At 37.1% G+C, this 19787-nt stretch overlaps 2 protein-coding genes across 2 annotated transcripts; both read right to left on the bottom strand.

The window, feature by feature from the left end:
• Positions 1–3150: 3150 nt before the first annotated feature.
• On the bottom strand, positions 3151–11552 carry LOC146140442 (uncharacterized). Its single transcript, XM_083392030.1, has 8 exons — positions 10464–11552; positions 9408–9594; positions 7752–7862; positions 7302–7386; positions 7036–7201; positions 5650–5854; positions 4173–4315; positions 3151–3921 (listed from the first exon to the last, which is right to left on the bottom strand). Exons 1-8 carry the CDS (start codon positions 10898–10900, stop codon positions 3792–3794), a joined length of 1464 nt encoding a protein of 487 aa, XP_083248156.1. The 5' UTR covers positions 10901–11552; the 3' UTR covers positions 3151–3791.
• A 1335-nt stretch (positions 11553–12887) lies between these two features.
• On the bottom strand, positions 12888–17028 carry LOC146140443 (uncharacterized). The gene is made up of 2 exons (XM_083392217.1): positions 16890–17028; positions 12888–14060 (listed from the first exon to the last, which is right to left on the bottom strand). The coding sequence occupies exon 2, from the start codon at positions 14043–14045 to the stop codon at positions 13023–13025; it is 1023 nt and encodes a 340-aa protein (XP_083248343.1). The 5' UTR covers positions 14046–14060; positions 16890–17028; the 3' UTR covers positions 12888–13022.
• Positions 17029–19787: the final 2759 nt, after the last annotated feature.

Here is a 19787-nt window from a genome sequence, read left to right on the forward strand (position 1 = left end):
TTTTGATTAGCGATCTCAGAAGTAGAACTATTCAGTCGTTAATTGATCAGCGATCTCTTTCCTAGTAAAAGAAAAGGAAGACGTGACAGTCGCTATCTTGAGCATTTTTGAGATAGAAAGATTGTTTTTGCGATAAAATTTAGAATAGGCTATTTCTTAAATACTCTTTCTATTTTTTAACTTAAAACTTTTAAGTTTTTGTGAGTTATTTCAGGTGAAAATGTCGCAGCGTAAACGCTTATCCTCTGATAAACCCAACAATCGAAGTATAAAGCAGTTCTTTTCTGGTAAACCGAAAACACGAACTGCTGCTCTAACCCCCGAAACCGCATCTGCCAACAGCACCACAAGTTCTGATTGTGTTTTACTGAATGACCGCAATTCTGCTGAAAATGTTCAAGAGCAGTCGACTTTCCTGTTGCATCGTCGACGACTGTTTCAGCTGCACCATCCAACAAAATATTTCAATCGTGGATTAAACTGAAAGGTTTTGATGATGCTCTACGAATGAACGTGTTCACCCTCCATGCTGACGGAGGCATAATATGTTTGCTTTGCTCTAAGCATCCAGTAGCTATCACTGGCCGAGGCAAGTTTGCTGAAGTTTACACCTGCGTACCCGCCAGACCTCAGCGCCCCTCTCGTCTGGATATGCATCTGAGCTCGGAGCAACACCAGCAAGCAGTTAAACTGGAACAGAACCAACGTGTCTCGCTATTTCACACAAAGTATCAAGATCGTGTATTAAATAACAACAGTGGCTGAGAGAGTACACCTAATTTACTGGGTACTGAAAGAGGAAGTAGTGAATCGAAAAGTTGCTTCCTTGCAAACACTGGTTGACCGCATTGGTCACAATGACCGGCTTCGTGACCTGCGACATACCAGTTCAACAGCAGTGACGGAGTTTATTTTGCTCATCTCCGACCATCTGATTGATCGCATCGTTGCTGATGTCAAGCAAAGCCTATGCTGGGCTACCATGGTCGATGAGACAACCGATATTGCTACTTTGCAGCAATATATTACATTTGTTCAGTACGTCAATAAAAAGGGACGCCAGGCAACTGAATTTTTGAATATCCGTCGGATAGACGCTCTCTGGGCAATTGCTGCCAACCTATTCCGACTCTGGAAAGAGGTCGCTGCTGACTACAGTCTTGATTTGGGTAAACATGTCGCTATTGCACGCGATGGAGCTGCTGCAATGATAGGCCGCCGAAATTTCCTCTCACAGAAATTCACTGCACAAAATCCGATTACCTACACAGTGCATTGCCATGCGCATCGCTTAGCCTTGGCATGTACGGACACGGTAAAGTGGCTTATTCCAGACGTCGAAGTACTTTTCAATTTCGCCGCTCAAGACCGCAAAACTACAAGAAATGCAAACTGTTGATGTTGATTCGTCTGCGCGAAAACTAGTTAAAGCCTGCCGTACTAGCTGGCTATCTCATGGTCAGGCTGTAATCGCAATAAAAGCAGAACTACCTGCTGTACACGCTACGCTCCAATATTTTGCTACTGAGAAGAAAGATTGCACAGCAGTTGGTATTCTTCATTTAATTTGCTCCAAACGCTTTCTTTTCTCCCTTTACTTGCTGAATGCTGCTTTAGTCCATCTCAACAAGTTATCATTGCTGTTTCAAAAGGGTAGTTTTCACTTTTCTCACATGCAGTCGGCTCTTTCAATATGCAAAAAAGAGATTAAGAGCATTGCCAATTCAGATCAGGTTTTAAACAGCCTAAAACTTGACTGGGAGAAGATTTCAAAAATTTTAACAAGATCTCAAAATACACTTCTTGAAGATGATTTTAAACTGCTGCGATTGACCACAGAAACATACTACATGTGAGGCACTGCTCTGTAATCTCGAAGAACGTTTCCCTGAGCCTGAGGTACTCTCTGCTTTTCGAATCTTTTATGCTATTGAGATTCCTCTTGATACCCCTCAGCGCCAGCTTTATGGGAATGATGATCTCTCGCTGCTTATCAGAAGATTTGACATTGTTCTTGCTGAACAAACCTTGAAAGTACTAAATGACTATCAAACGTTGAAAGGTAGAATGACAATGCCAGAATTTGAGTTCTGCCAAGATCCCGGTGATGTCTGCAGCAAAATTGCTCGAGACAACGTATTCCAGCAAATGTTTCCACTGCTGCATCGACTTTGCTGCATTGCATTGTCAATTCCTCTAGCAACCGCCTGGCCAGAGTGAGGATTTTCGACTCTATGTCGTGTTAAAACCAAGCAACGAAATAGGCTACTAAATATCACCCTGAATGCTCTAATCAACATTTCGATGAACGGTCCGGAGCAGCTCGTCACTGACGAGGATACACAAAAGATAGCTGAGAAGTGGCAAAAAACAAAGGACCGACGAACAGTGACAGTGCGAGCATTGAAGGCGTTGGAATATGCAAACAACAAAGAAATGGAAGCTGGCGGATGGGAACGGGATTGCGAATCTGTTTTGTTGCATGAGATAGAACCTGAAAAATTTGTTTTGTGATTGTGCACTGCCAGTAGCGTAATAAATAATTCGTTTAAGCAAATATGGCTATTTTTTGGTATTTAAATGAAACACTTGCGGTCTCTTAAAACTACTTAGCGGTCACCCAAACCAAACCTTAAAAAAAAACTGGTCGTACCCTTGCATGATACGGCATGTAAACTCAATTTTTCGCGCGATAAGGCTGAGATTGACTTTCATATTTGCGCACGAGATCACTCTGGAAGTGCGGGTCTTTATAAGTTAATATGTTTTATGACGTCAGTATATAACGTAACCTATGACGTCACCTCTTTGATTTAATGGGTTTGGCGGCCCATTCTGCTATAAGATTGATCATCTCTGCGTTAGAGAGAGAATTTGAAAAGAAATGCGTACCACAAGCAGGGCTGTAGAGTCGGATTAGGGATTCGGACTTGGGTTATTTTTAACCGACTCCGCAGCCCTGATCGCAAGTAATAACTCGGACTTGACTTGCTATTTCTTTAGAATGATTTGAATTTGAATCCAATTAACTTGCAAATAACCTGGCTGGGACTTGCGTCGTTTCAAAACGACTTTTTAGCACGTTAAACTAATACAAATACTGTATTTATATTGTTGTTTTTTTATTTGAATGTTTTTTTATTCAAGCAGTGGCGATAATACAAAAGCGAAATTCCTTTATGTGCTTCTCAATCCCTGCAAATGTGTTTTTACTAAATCAGACGTCGACTGCCAATGGTGAGAGGGTTTCGTATTTACCAACAATTAAAGTATTCTGAATCGAGCAGCTTTTTTGTTAAACTAGTTGTTCTCAAAGTTAGTGTCGCTGGCAGAGAAGGAAGTGGTCCAGACATTTTACATAAACTATAAACTGTACGTGAGGGGAAACAATAATGTTAAAACATGTTGAAGTATTTGGCAGGGATTAACAAAACGAATATTGCGTGCCACTACAGCAAGAAAGATAAATAACAATTATTGTGGAGACAGACACAATTTATTTTACAACTCGTTACCATACACTCGTATATCCCGAGAACAATAACCTTTTTTGGTTGTACATCCTACGTTTCTCTTAAATGTCATACCAATATTCTCCTTTAACCTACCAACATAGATCATTTAAAATCTTCCAATTTTCCATAAAATCCAAACTTTGAAAAACTGACAAATATTTTTGACAAACTTTTCAAAGTTGTTCTTTCAAAATTTAAATATTTCCAAATAAATTTATAATTCGGACCGTGTCTAGATTAATTGCAGTGACCTTAATATTAAGAAAAATACATTTATCAACTTCTTGCTGACACTTGAGCTTGGACTAAATCAAAAATTGCTTCATCCAACAAAGTATATTTAGGAGGAACTATTTGTTCGGTGCGCTCCAGAATCACGTTGTTTGACCAACTCGAAGCACCAGATCTAGAATGTAAAACATACTTCGGTGTAAACAAATTACTGTTATATATTTCAGTTGATGTTTTACAGGATTCCAGTGTGATTAAAAAAGTGGCGTTATTTTTTATTACAAGACACAAAAAGCTTTACAGGGAATATATCGGAAAGATATTGGGGTTACTGCAGAGGTTTGCACTACTTAACAAAACAAATACTTTCTGTTTCCTGCCATTAACAAAACTTTGGTTCACACTGTAGTCGAACAATTTACCTACCTTAAAAATATTAGACCTCTTGTGCATATGGCCATCTCTGCGGATGATACAAATTCACCAACATCCTTCCATATCCAACCACATGACTTGTAGCGACTCTTCCAGAACGTTATGACGTCATCGGCAGTGAAAAGGGTTACACTCTATAAAAAGTAAATTACCATAACTACGTCTCGAGAATATAATTGGCTCCTGTTTCGTTTTTACAAATTGTTTTATAATTAGTGGTTTTCAATTTAAGTTGCGTTCACATTTATAGGAGTCGTAGGCTACAAAACCAAATTACCCTTTGGTGCAATTGATCAACACAGGGCTCCCAGCCGGGAGACGGGCATGCGAACGTTTTTCGCACAATGTTCGCAAAAATGTGCAAAAAATGTGCGCAATTTTTTCAGAATCTTATTTTTTATTTTATTCTTTTAGAATCTTATTTAATACATTTTGAGATAGGTAATGCGGGCATAATTTAATGCATATTTTACTGTTTTTCTCTTATTCTCCATCAATTGTTCTCGTCTTATTTTTGGTCGCTAAATCTTCTTCTCTAACTCTTCCCGCCTCCAACGATTTTTCTCGACTTTTCCATTAAGTTCTTCCTTTGAATTATTTTTTAAATATTCTTCCAACTCCTCCTCGAACGTTTTCTTAATTCTTTCTGGACTCTGCGTCGGGCTCTCTTTCTTTGACTTATTCTTTGAATCTACCTCCAACTATGCCTCTAATCCTCCTCCAACTCTTCCTTTAACTATTCCTCAAACTCTTTCACCCACCCTGACTCCCGACCTTCCTCCAAACTCCCACTCTAAATATAACTCTAATTCCTCCAACACTGACTCTTTTCAACTCTTTCCATTCTCTCGAAAATAAAAACTAGTTATTATTTAAAGTAAAAATTTATTCCAAAGAGGTTAATTTACTTTCCGTTGGCAACAGGGTACGTGGCAAATGCCTTGATAAATGTGCACACTTTTCCAGAATGTCTGAATTAACATTTTGAAAAAAGTGCGCACTTTTTTAAAGTATAAAATTTGCGCACCTTCTGTAAAAATGGCGCACATTTTTAAGGCATTTTAAAATGAAGGCACATTTCGTGTTCACATTTTTGCGCACATTGTGCAAAAAACGCCACGTCTCCTGTTTCATATTTCCCAAAAAGCACTAAATAAATCATGTTAATCTTTTTACTGTTGCAAAGCAACCACAAAGTCATCGGATTTCAATAACTGATTTTATACACGATTTAAGTGCTTCGCTGCAGTATTATTTCACATTTTTACAAGTGGCCAAAACCTGTCTTTGCTTTTAAACCAATTTTACAAAATTAACATGTTAAAACATAAGGGCAGATTTTATCTTTTAATCCTACGAGGGTGTAAATTGGAGAACAAATTTGAATACCCTTGGTTTATAGCAACAAAATATTTTACGAAGTTAATACCTAAAGTAGTCACCAACACATGTATAACGAAATACTTACATACTGTTCTTTAAGAATTGCACCAACTTCCAAAATCAACTTTGCTTCCATTGGAGGTGAGGCAATGTACACGTCACTAATTGCCTGAGCGCTGCTCCGTATTTTCTCGTGCACTGCCGCCGCTATGTCTTTTGCTTGAAAAGTGTCGATGGTTTTGCACATATCCATAAACTCTTTTTTAACGCTCGCTCCTGGTCGAGAACACCTGTGCAAGCAGATTTGATTAGTACGGCGGTTGTAAACCTGTGGGTTATTACCGCCTAAGGCGTAATTTGACTCTTTTATGGGTGTACTTCAACATTGATTTGGGATTTTTGGCCGTTAAAAGACCCAAAAGTATGAAAAAATAAAAACAACGAAATTTAAACAAGGCCATTGTCGGAATAAAACATAAAATTTGGAACAAGACCCAGATAGGCCGACAACCTAATGGTCGAAATAGGGTATCAATCGGAATAAGACTTATGTCCATAAGAATAAATGGCTGGAACAAGTTCTAAACCCTGACCTCAGTCCTAACCTTATCCTTATCCTTACCCATCAACTTTAACCCAGGAAGTCGAACCGGAACTTTATGAACCGGTTTTGGGCCAGTTTTAATCGAACCTGGACCGTTTTTTGTAAGATTTTAATTAGCTGAACCGGAACGGAACCGAATATTTTAAATGAATTTTAACCTTAAGCGAACCCAAACTTGTGAAGAAAGCGGTATACTTCCGCATGACCTCTAATTTTAAATATACAGAAGTTATGTCATGTTCGAAATTTTAAGAAAAAATGAATTTGCAAAACGTTGATTTTTAGTATTTGAATGATGAACTTCTTGTTTCTTTAATGTCACGAAACTTAGGTTACAGACAAGTTACAATTTAATAATTATTCTCTACATTTATTGAATCACATATTTAGATGTAACGCATCTCATATTTTATCCGAACCGGAACTTTATTAACCGGTTTTAAAAATATAATGGGTCAACCACAGCTAAATTGTAACTTTTAAATTTGTTCGAATCGAAACCGGAACTGAATCGAATTCCGAAAAAATCTTTGAACCTGAACCGGAAAAGTTTAAGGGTTCGACTCCGTGCTTTATCCCAGCATGATTTACCTTGGTCTATTCTTGTAAATGTAAACTATACTCATTTTCTATTAAATGATTGGAATAATATCTATTAATGTGAAGTCATAATAACAATAATAAAATTATTGATTAGGAAGAAAGTTAAGCTTTCATATAGCCAAGCCAACATTAATCGAATTTTAAGTTACTTTTATGGTTTGTGCGTAGAAAGTGACGATTAAAAAACATTACTTGTGCAAGTCGCAAACATTTAAAAAAAAAATGGCGTTAAAACGTTAACCAAAGAATCGTAATTAATCTTGCCGTGACATCCAATCATCCTTGTCGTATCGCCAATGTACACTTATGAAGGGTCGACGTTTCATGACCTCATCGATAAAAGTGGTAGCCAAAGTTACAATGTGCTTCGGTACGGGCGTGAATCGAACCACCTCACTGTAAAGGTCTTCATCGTTGGTAGCTCGAAGATCTAAAGTAAGATAATTACAATAAAAAACTTTACGCTACTCCTTTCTGTAGCATTTAAAATAAGACTTGCCTAAAATTTGTAATTTACTCAGTATACTCACCAATATGTTGCGGTCTCGAATCTTTCGGTCGAATTTCTCGAACTTTTAGATGGGAGAAATGAAACGGATGAACAGCGCACCGCGCCTTTAAATACCAAATAAATTACGTAATAAATAGTAACAAAACGATGTTAGTTACTAAAGTAATTTATGTGTTTTATACAAGTTGGTTCTATTTTTGTATAAATATGTCCCAGACAAGTTTTGCTATTATGTTTGTATAGGCCTTAGGCGTTCAATAAATAATATTCCAAAATAGACGTTACGTCGAAAAAGCCAGTCAATGTCACTTATATTGTTGAGTTACTTGCAACCATGCAATCTATGGCGTACTGCGGGTAGAACCCAAACTTGTTCATCGGCAGTTACTCGGTAACCTTTAGTTCATGACATCATTAGCAACAGTCTATTGTTATATATTTTTTACAAAATCATATCCGAACAACATACCGCATGGTCGTACAGCTGCTTGATTGCCGCTTTCGATTTTTCGATTTCTATAAAGGGCTTGCCAACAATAGGTTTTAGTTCTTTTGGAAGCTCAATGAGTGGTACAGATTTCTATGATTAAAAAAGGAACAGCTTTTTTGGATTATATTACATTTGATTTGTAGTTACACTACTGTTTGATTACTCAATACTAGGATTCTCAAACTTTTTTAGCTTGCGACACAGCAAAAAATTAACAAAATATTTGCGTCACTCTTTTTACAAAACAACAATTTGATAACTTAAGAAATTTCCTTTAAGTGAAAAGACATTCAATAATAGGCAAATGCCTCTCCAAAATGATAGTGTGCATTTAGGTTTTCCATGCTTGCTTGCATGTGTGTTTCTACATAGGCCTTATAGGTGATTTTCTAAATTAACGAAAAAAGTTATACTAGGAAGCAGGGGCGCCCGCAAAAAATTTTCCAGTTGGGGGCAATCAGGGGAAAATCGAAAAGGGGGTCCTGAATTTTCAACTTAGGGAATTCCCCTATTTTTCGTCTGACTTAATGAATAATGACGTCATAAAACAGTGACAGTATAACGTCATAGAATGGTGATTGCAAGACGTGATAAAAAAAATAATCAGAAACAGCCAAATACGTCCAGCAAAAGCGACCACGTGCGTCGTCAACAATCCTGTCAGGCGCCAGCTGCAAAACACGGTAACTTCAGGCAAAAAAAAAACAAATTGTAGAATACACACTTGCTAATCAGTCAACCTAAATAAATAACGAAAAAGAACAACTTTCCAGCGTTTACGGTCGACGAAAAACGGCGTTTTGCACTCGATTTTGGTTTTGCATTAGATTAAGACGCGTGACCCAATTACTTTAAAAGCACGCCGCTTCGAACAATTTTTTAAAACATGACAAAAACGAACAAAAAACGATAATATAACTTACAAAAAGAGGGTAAGAACTCCCGCCCCCCTGGATACGCCCCTGGGGGCAATGGATAAAGTATAATATTTTTAACCTTCATATACATATTACACTTATAAATAATTGTAATAATCGCATGTTGAAATTCCAGGGGGGGGCAAGTGCCCCCCCCCCCCTTTCCCCCCCGTGCGGGCGCCCATGCTATAGTGCAGGGCTACTCAATTGGCGGACCGCGGTCCGAATGCGGACCTTTTCAATGTCGAATCCGGACCTTATCTGTCTCATTATTTATTTAGCAAAGCGATTTGATTATTTTTTTCTTGGCAAACAATTGCTGCTGTTCATTGAAAACCCCTTTCTATATTAACGGCACGACAGAATTCTCAGTTGAAGCGAAGGACTTATGCCGTATTACATTTTGTATGACTGTAAATTATTTCATAAGAGTTATAACAGACCTAAGCAGATTTTAAATTTTTGTGATTGGACCTTTGTTAATAATAGTTGAGTAGCCCTGCTATAGTGTGTCGAGGCACACAGTTTGACAATCCCTGACAATCGCCCTATACGTTCATAGACTATAAAACAAATTTGGCTTTAAGGTAGGCCTCAAAACGAAACTTCACAAAACGGTTTAGGATAGTTACTGCAAATCGGATCTAAATCGGAACTTTTGAATTTCTTCGATTTCCTAAACAAATACCATAATTATGTGAACGATTTACTAAATTACATTTGTGACGATGTTCATTCCAGTCTGAAGTTGCATCCTTCGATATTTCGCAAGTGTTATTTCTTCCAGTCGGAGAACGACCTCGACATTCTCATTACAACGTTCTCGGAACTGATCAAGCGTCACAATTGGGATCAGCTTTTGGAGCGACGTCAGGTCAACACGGTGCCATGAATCCACCGTGTTTCTAGAATAAAATGAGAGCTTTTTTACGATGATGTACAATATTTTTTATAAAGTTATAAGGGAAATTAGAAAACCAAGAATTATGTCCAGCATCATACTATAGTGATTCCCGGCCAACATACTTTTCACGAAAAGAAAACCAAACGAAACAAAAAAAATTCGCAGGAAGCTAAATACTCGTCAGTAAAATCAACTTCTCCGTATGTTTGACGTTCCCTCTATAAAGCAATCGAGTAGTCGCGTTGCAGCATTAAAGACCAGTTTTGCCACAGTCTGCAACAGCTTTAGTATAAAACTTAAACCGCGAACGAATTCGCTGTCTTCAAAATGTTGCCTCATTTCTTTGTGACACTTTAGGCGCGAACAGATTATATTATATTTTATAGCATTCATTTTTTCTAGCTTGGACCATGCTTTGAATAAGATGCAAAAAATATATGCTGGTATTTTTGTAATTCCAATGTTGGAATGTAAAAATTGGATCGCGAAGTCAAAAGAGTTTGGAACCTTTTTTATACAGGGTAGACATTTCAGGGTAGACAAATATAAAGTTCGGTAAACAGACAAATATTCTTTAGCCTTCCCGTCTTAATCAAGGCTAGTCATTTATAAGAGAAATAAATTTCAGTGTCTCGAAAAAAACAAAAAACAAAACAATTCATCCAAACACATTAACAGGTTGGTAGAAATTAAAAGTAAAACTAAGAATGAGCATCAAAAGCAGTATACATGGCGTGAGAGGTATACAGACTTGTTTTGTAGTGTTTTTTACTAAAAAATTGAAATATTTGCCGACACGACATTCATAATAAAGTAGCCTACGGGCACAACGCTTTTTAATTTTGTACTACAATTTGGGAATCAACTTACGATTGCGCACCATGCGTGAAGAACCGGGGTACAACGATAGTCCTGTTGAGGTAAATAGCAATGTAGATCGACTTTCGAAAACCAACCAACTGATTATTTGGTCCGTTTATCAAAACCGGTAGCATAAACCTATCTCGATTTAAGTTTATTAGCGGACGAACGTTCTTTAAATAGGTCTTTCGGACCTTAATAGGGCATGTGGGCGCCACAATCGCTTCGTTTACTGTTGTACTTGCAAAGGTTTGGAGAACTTGAATTTTTTTTGGCAGCTCAAGTTGATTTTCTGAATGGACTTCTGGGATTTCTTCGAACTTGTAAATAACCGTTTCATGTACGACGTGCCCCCTTCGCACAATTGAAACTATAAGGAAAAGTACTATCGCTGATGCGACATACAGAAGGCGATTTAAAGTAATGCGCATCTTGCTGGTGAACATGCCTCTGGACACTTCACAGTCGCTACCTTTAAGGCTTGGCCAGCGGCATACCAGGTTGTATCAGAAACACGTTTACAACGTGTGGTTTAATACCAACCTCTCTACAAGTGCAATAGCGAAAGAAACAAAAAAGAAAAGTAATACACTTGGACGTGTTCCTGTTTTTAACTCACTTATAGGTTTTGGCTATTGTTAAAGGTTAGGATTAATAATATCGCATAACTCGATGTTCAATATAAAACCAATAAATTAAATTTGCCGCAAAACGTAAAACGATTTATATTTATTAAGTTACACATTACTTTTGTAATATTATAAAGGCCATGTTGGGTTATAAATCTTAATAGTATTATAATAATAATAATCTATATCACATTTTCATTCATAAATAATAACGTCGGACGCTGCAGTCTGCTCGATATTAAAATTATATATTGCATCAGCACCAACTAATTCTCAAAACTTATATTGAGTCTAGCTGTTGTCAAACTTAGGAAGTTTTCTAACTATTTTGAATAGTATAAATATTCTTTGTTATCGTAGTTTATTAATCTATTGTTTTTTTTTTTATTTCCACTGTAAGCTAATACAAATCTGTCTCTAAGGCTAACTAGAATTGAATTCCGAAAGTGGCACCGTTTATAGTCGACAAACCGGCTTACTGAGCTGTGTCGTTATTACTTTCGCCCAGAAGAGCGTCGAGAACGTGGAGTAATCAGACGTTTGTCGCCGGGGGCGTTCATTTGCTATAGTTCAAATAAAACAACATCATATCACACTTGTCACATTTTCTGTCTTTATAACCGACTTGCTTATACTAGATTGCCGAGAAATATTAGAACAACATATGCAATGGTGAATTTAGATTTGTTACTCGATATACCAGGTTTAAGGTTGTGGGTATTAAAAAAACACGTTGCTTACCTTTACTTGACACACATCTTTTTTGTGATCAGCAACAGCGAGTCAACATTTACAAGAGGTTATCTTCCATAATACCCACAACCTTAAACAATAATACTATAGTTGTTATGCTATATTTTCTTCAACAGAGTTGGTCTGCTACTATGTAACGTGTTTTGTTTTGCAAAGCAACTGCTCCCCGTGAATTCGATAATAATTTTACCTATAGTGTGTTGATTTGGCTCACCTCTTACGTCAAAGTAACTAGTTGTTAGTCACTTACGTCAAAGTGACTGTTTAAAAAATACAAACAAATTGATCAGTCTCTTGTGTAAAAACTTCCCCAAATACCTTTCTAGAACTCATCTTTCCAATAAAAATAATTTCTGCCTTCCAGATTAGGTAACAGTTGTACATTTGTTACTCAACAGCTTTGTAATAAACAAAAATATGATTTTGAAGAGGTTGTACGTTTAGTCAATAACGATTACAGTGGCATATTTACGAGCAAGAAAAACGCGAACAACACCCAATAGATGATTTAAACTTTAAAGCTTTAAATTACGACCAACACATTTAAAACAAAAAGTATAACTTTATTACAACTTCAGAATTAAAAAACAGCCCAAAAGAGGACAATGTATATACTTCCTCCTGGTTACATCTAATTATATAAAATATTTGAAGAGAGCGCAACCAAACAAATTGTACCAACAATCTAACATGCATGTGATTGTGAGGGGCGGGGCATCAACTTAAACATAATTCGAAATAAGACATAAAACTATTATAATAGGACTTCAATTGCCAGAACTCTTTTGATCAACCTTTTACTTAACCATAAACCCCACTCATTATTTAATCACTAATTAGGTCTTATTTGGACGAGTTGAGGAATTATTGCGTCGTAGATTTTTATTGCTTATTTGATTTTATTGTGTTGTTGCTCATAATCCTATAATGTATTATAGGTAATTCCGCTTCAGATATTGGTGCTTTATAGGTCCTGTGTGTTCCCGATTAAGGCAGTTTTCTTTGCCTAATCAATGTTATGTATAGTTTGGCCATAAGCAATGTTATGTATAGTTTGGCCATAAGCAATGTTATGTATAGTTTGGCCATAAGCATTGGAAAATCGTCAACTGCATTTGCGCCTATGCACGTTTACGAAACCTTAGCACATTTGCTAATATGTGACAATAGGTGATATTGCTGAAGTTCAAGTATTTAACGTCTTTCGTTGATCACCTTTACGAGTGCTAAGAGATTCAATTTGACTTCCAAATGCGACCACCGATCTTCGCACTTCTGGCGATTCTACACCCGCCACCATCCCATCGTGATCTTCCGGCGTCTTTGCGAAGGGCCACACTCTCTGGCGCCAGTCTGCAAACGTGTAAATCACTGCCAGGTTACTAAAGAGCAAATCGAATGCCATGAAATTCATCCAGTAAACATGGATCAGCCCCAGAGCGTCCAAAAACACGATGACGTGCATCAACATTGACGTCAGCACGCATGCGCTGGTGCAGAACGCGAGTCGCTTGATCATGTTGTGGATGTCGGTGTGCAGGTCGAAATGTACGCAACGACAGCTGGACGTCATCTGGCGCTCCAGCGAAAGCAGAGGCTGAGTGATGAGGCCGAACAAGACCAATTGGCACACAAAGCAGATGGTTGACGAGGCGACCACAAACGGAACCAATGGCTCTATCATTTCGTTGTTCCAAACTATTAAGCAGCCTTCGTCGGTCTTGTAGTAGCAGTAGGATCGCATTACTCCAAATGGTGCCCCTGCCGCTGTGATATAGATCGCTATTATCACAGCTGAGCTCAGCCATCGCACGCATTTATTTACCGATCGTCCCAGTAAAGGGTCGGCATAAAACTTCCGTTGCCGCGCCCACAGTATGGTGTACACAATGCTGATGCCAAGTGGGTACAAAATCGTACCCGCCCACCTGTACAACTCGCACGCGTCAGGGATTGGAATCCAGTTGAACAAATCGCTGACAATTCGCAAGCTGTACAAAAGTTGCGCCACGACAGCGACTGTTACAAGGTGGTTCACAATGGCTCTTTTTCGGCTCTTCCGTCGAAACTCGTACGCCAGGAGGGAGATCGTCATGTACAGCGACGCCGTCGTAAGGGCAACACCGAAATACTTGGCATCCGCGTACTCCTTCGGGATTGTTCCATTGTTCAAGCCCAAATATAAACAATCGCTTTTAGAGCTGTTCATGGGTATCTATTTTACCTGTAATTATAATAAATGCAGAGTGTCAGTTGCAAAAAACACTGTAATGCCAGGAATTACAAAACCAGGCATGCACAAGCACTCAATCATTTTTAGCGTTTTGCTTTACTTAAGGTTAAACAACAAGCGTGAAACAAGCATCCACGCCAAAACGGTCGAAGTTCGAAATCCCCTCTGTTCCCTATGATTGCCATAAATTGGCTTTAGTTCACTCCAGTGAGGTCATAAGAAACGATCAACTATAAAGTGAGATCGCAACGACGGCACACCATTCAGTGTCAGATTACATCAGATTTATTTCGGCCGTTTGGTATGCTTCCAGCTTAAACGCATCCATACAGGCAAAGAAGAACTATTTATTTTTTTCCAAAGCATTCGCTATTAAATCTCCTTTATTGTATCATACAACTAATTTGCTTTACTTTAAATCTTAACCGACCAATATTATCATATTTTCACAAGTGGCGTATAATCTTAAATTGATTTAATGAAGAGAAAATTGGTGCGCATAATCGTACCAACAGTCTGTATAATACAGTATGTTCTATAACATATAAGGTGTTCAAAAGCACAATTCTACCGAAAGCAAGAAATAATGACTACAAATTCCGTTACTTGCTTGGTCAATGGTCATACACTCATAATAAAACAGTAAAAGTTATGCCAACTAATTTTGGTAATTTAAGTCTTGATGTAAACTTCCTCATGTTTAACAAGCACAGTTTACAATTATTAAATAAGACTTTAAGTTAAAAAATACAAGAAAAGATTTCTCCTAATGCTGTTTTATCATTTGTTAATCTCTAACTAAGTTTTAAAATATCTGAAACTATACCTATAAGTTATAAGACTACCTAAAGTACCCTGCTACAGGTTTAGGTAACTTCAAAATTATCTGCGTTTTGATCGACTCTTCAGTAATTGATATATTATACTGTCATCTCGCAAACTACTTGCATGGACCGAACACATTTTATAATGCTAAAACATTTCGAGCATGAACGTTTTTGAAGCAAACGGTTTGGTTTAATTTAAAATTTCATGAGATGATTGCGGTAGGTAAGTGATAAATGTGCGTACGTTTAAATTAGTCAGAGGCTGTTATATTGCTAGTGACAGCTCTTTGTCGTATGACTGAATATATTGCGATGCTTTGGCCTTACGCAATAGCATTATTTGGGGTTTGGAAACGTCACAGAAGGTGTGACCAAATACGGTGCAAACGAGTTCATTAGGCGCGATCTAGATTTTAAATTGTTTCTTTATTTAGCACAGTGAATTCGTTAACGACCTAATTTTCTACCCGACGAAAGCAACCCGCCTTGTGCTTTAAATGACCAGTAACCTATTCATAAAGGCGAAGCTTTTCAAAGCGCCTCGCGAATCTCCCATGAGACCAGTATTGGTAACATCTATCAGTTGAGGCTTCACGGCTGTGTGCCTGATATATGTCAACAATGGTTTGCAAATCCCCGACGTTTACTTGCTTAGGCGTAACTAGGTAAAAACATATTGAATGATCATTCGAGGGGCCAAAGTTATTATATTTATCTAACAACCATATTTTCTTAACCATATGTATTTTGAATCATTTGACGTATTAATATTCGTCTTCCTTCCTTTTGACAGACTTTGATATAATTTACTGACATTGGAAAGCAAATAATTTTTATTACAACACATCCACTAACATTTTGCGAAAGATAAGTTCCTGAAATTTCTAGTAAATTGTGGTGCATTCACACTATAGGCCTGCTATAAGCTATACTTGTTCCAAAAAGAGTTCTACATGGATTAAGACTTTAAACTGTCAATTATAGGAAGTTATACCGAGTACAAAAGTAAGAGCTGTTTAGGTATTACGACAAAGCTTGCAGCAGTAAATGATATGCTAAAGAATTTATATAAATTCTATATAAAGCTTTTTATTTTATATAGAGCTTGGATTAGGGGTGCAAAAAATTTTGCAACGGCATTACAGTCAACATTTTTAACACCGCCTTTGTGTTGCGGGTTTGAGCAAATAATCTCTTATTCCATCGTACTTAAAGTTGCTAAATGTTTACCTTTTACGTTTTTTTATTAAACACAGTTTGCATAACATGGTAGTTTTAACTCTCTTGAGAGTTTTCTAAACTATTTTTGTAACCAAACGGCGTAAGCTTTGTATGCTGGCTTTATAGTAAAAAAAATTATCTTCTTTCTTTTAACAAAAACACGTTTGCGATTGCTGATTAAATAGGTTTTTTCAGGTTGTAAAAAGGAAGTGACGCTAATCATAAAGCGGCGTAATTGGCCTCACGGTAACGTCATCTTTATAATTGTTTTGACAAGAATTGACACCTGCCGGTTTTACGAGCAATATACGGCTGGTTTACGATACACGTTTGTTTAACGAGGGTCGAAGGCAAAGCATGATAGGCTATAGGGCTGCGAACCTTCTTAACTTTCTGTTTCCTTGTTCTTAAATATTATTTTTAATTTTTTTGCGTAACCACCAACCGTTTCTATTTTCTGTTGTTGTCTTTTTCGGTGTATGTCGTCAAACCAGCCATGTAACTGACAAAATATTATTATATTTTACTTCTTTTTTTTTATATATATCAGAACTCATGAAAGCTAATATAAATATAGGTTTATCCAATTTTATGGCCAGGACGCTTGATAGTCTCATAGTTCAATAAAAATACCAGATTAGAGTGGTGTCATTTCCCAACAAGCTGAAATTCCATGTGACATAACGTACAACAATACAAACCACATACTATTTAATGTGAATTTCTTAATGAAAAACCAAAGACTAAGTAAAACTCTTATCCAACCTATCACCTGGGTCTTGGAGCTTAGCGCCCAATTAGGAATGTCCAATATTATCGTATCGGAGCCGATACTTGATGGCAGTACCGTTACTCGTACGAAACTAGGGCGGTGCTCGGCATCCGATAAACAAATTTATAGAGAAATTTTAGTCAACATTTACGGTTAAACACAGTAATTTTTCCTTGAAATGCATCAAAAATAGTAGGGTTAACAACTTAACGTAACTAAACTTATTTTTTGATGGCAATAAAATGTCAGGTTTTGGAAATTTGCCAAGTAATGATATAAAACAACGACAATATGCAACGGTATCTGAGCTGCAGATTTTCCTCCTAAGATAAGTTAACTGCTGTGCGTAAAACACGAACAAAATAGATAGCAAAACAAATATAATTGCAGCAAGAAAGTACGGTTATTCGACTCGTGTATAGCAGGGTTGGCGAACCTTTGGCCCGCGAGTCACAAAGTCCCTTTTATGGATATAGGTCTTGTTCGTGACCCACGCTATTAAAAAGTTCGTTTTTCCTGGAGTAAAACCAGTGCAAAAACAATATATAATTTTGTCGAAAATGTATACGCGTACTTTTTTTAAATAGTACTGAACAAATTCGTGTTAAGTTAAACACGCTAACGTGACAATTCCTAACAATCCAACAGAGCTAATTATTGACTTGTTCTCTAGCAATACCTATCACGTTGACTTTGGTGCGTCAACCATAACCGGTTTTACCATGCCAATGTAAATATCGATTTCGAGGCAAATAAATATTGCAAAAGTCACGTTACGCGGTATTGCAGAAGAAATCGATATTTTCACAGTCCGTTTTTATACTACGAAGCCTTTACGCAATTGATTTGTTTGATTTGACCTCAAAAATGCCTTTTTGCATTCTTTTCGCGTAGCCCACTGAAAACTCGTTTCTCCTGCGGAAGGTATTTTTAAGTAACCACTGATTGTAACTTTACCACCCAAATAAAGTTATTTTCATCTTTTCCACAATTAAACGACCAGGCTGTTGATCTGATTCGCAATCGTTCTGTCAACTTTTCAATTAAAATAACATCTAGCAAATTGTTCCATTCTAGGTAGGCAACTAAAGTATCCTGTAATCAAATAGGGTTCCCGTGGTATTCATAATATTCGCGCACAATTTACGACAACATAGAAACGCGCAATTTGTATAGGCGTTTTTTCAACAAACAGTTGATCGTAGTTCTGTCGCCACTCACGTTTGCAAATACGTCTTACGCTAAGCGATTACGCATTTCAGTAGGTCCCTTGTGATGTCACAGTCAGCAAAGAATTTCCGGGCATTGCGCGGAGGTTAATTGCATCGCGCCTGGCTGCATTGACTAATCATTCAACGGTGACAGAAGGCGCTGACAAAACTAAAAGGCAAAGGCCGCACGTCCTTGATGCACTTAGATACTGATTACTGAAGTGTAATTTTGGACATGTCATGGTCGCACTTTTTCGCAGTTCGATCATTGTCTGCCTGTGGACAGAAAACTTCTTCCTGCGAAAAAGTGCTTGATTTCTATACGTCACTAAATACGACTCAGTTAAACAAAATCCATCAGGATAATTTGACGTATGACCCCGGGTCATTCTAAAGTGCACTGAAGAAGTAACCTTATTTTTAACGCAATCAGGGGATCTTTCAAATTGCATATCTAGGATTTGATGTGATTTGTAGTGATCGGAAGCCTTAACCAAGATCGATTATTGAGGTTTATTTTTGCACAGTAGGATTACGCCATTTAAATTTGCCGTTATACTACACAGCGGTTGGTCCGTGATTAAAATACGCCCATAATGGCTACATATACCGGGTTTTCCATTACTCGTGTAATTATTTTGCATGCATCCAAAAATCAGCCGTTTGTGTGACAAAAAATACCACTTTTTTACCAAAAACAACACCACTATTTTTTTTATTTTCAAACATATAAATAACGCGGCTGTGCCCAGTTAAACTGGTACATCAATGCGTAACTTAACTCGAGTCCACATACATCAAGCGTTCTAAAATACAAGTTAAATTTTCTCTAAAATACAATATTGGATCCAAGCAATCGAAGCCTGCAATAAAATATATCAAAGGATGTTACTTAATTTGAGGACCTAAAATACTCTTTCTAATCTCACCACAACTGGACCAGGCTAAAGCTGTGGCAACCTTTGTTATTATTAACAATACAATTTGACTCGCGTGGTATTAAAATTATAGCCGGTCGAATATAACGTAGGTAATTCGTACAACTTATAAATTAATAATTGTTTTCAAATGAGTTTAAATAAGGTTCACACCCTAAATTAGCTCTTGATGCAAATTATTATTTATAAACTAACTTCGTTGCCTTTACGTTGTGTCGCTATGACTTAATCTCACATCATTAGATATTTATAACCTTTTCCAGTGTTTGCTTAGCGTATTTTAAATTTCAAAGTGAAAACTGCAATTAGCAACGTACCCAAAGAGCATTGAATCGCTTGGCATTTTTTGCACACCGAACCCTAAGGGGTTTGCGCAATAAGTGAGTCGCTCGAAGACATTTAAAAAAATCAAATGTCGCGCAAGGTGACACTATAATGGACATTTATTTCTTTTAGAGTGAATGTTTCTGAAGGCTTTAGGTCAAACTGCCTAAATAGGATTACTCATATATAATGGAATAGTTTCTTTGCAGAATTGGGTTAATTTTAGGCAATATTAAAAAAAATGATTTTAAGTTGTAAACTTGATAAGCATGTAAGAATGATTAAAGCCATTTACTATTTCCTAAACCTTTCCTGGACATAAAAGTAATCATTTCATATTTCTATAGGTGAACGGTTTAGTTTAATCGAAAAAAAAAATATTTTCGGAAAATATTAGAAAATTTTCATTCGAAAATGTTTAACGC

This window comes from Ascidiella aspersa, chromosome 6 (genome assembly GCF_963924565.1).
Source record: "Ascidiella aspersa chromosome 6, kaAscAspe10.2, whole genome shotgun sequence".
Lineage (NCBI taxonomy): Eukaryota > Metazoa > Chordata > Ascidiacea > Phlebobranchia > Ascidiidae > Ascidiella > Ascidiella aspersa.

Coding starts and splice junctions, on each gene's coding strand:
- LOC146140442 (XM_083392030.1), bottom strand. CDS start 10,900: ATGTTCACCAGCAAGATGCGCATTACTTTAAATCGCCTTCTGTATGTC. Junction 7,387..7,751: donor AGCAGCTGTACGACCATGCG/GTATGTTGTTCG, acceptor TGGTATTTAAAG/GCGCGGTGCGCTGTTCATCC. Junction 3,922..4,172: donor AGAGGTCTAATATTTTTAAG/GTAGGTAAATTG, acceptor TTTACATTCTAG/ATCTGGTGCTTCGAGTTGGT.
- LOC146140443 (XM_083392217.1), bottom strand. CDS start 14,045: ATGAACAGCTCTAAAAGCGATTGTTTATATTTGGGCTTGAACAATGGA.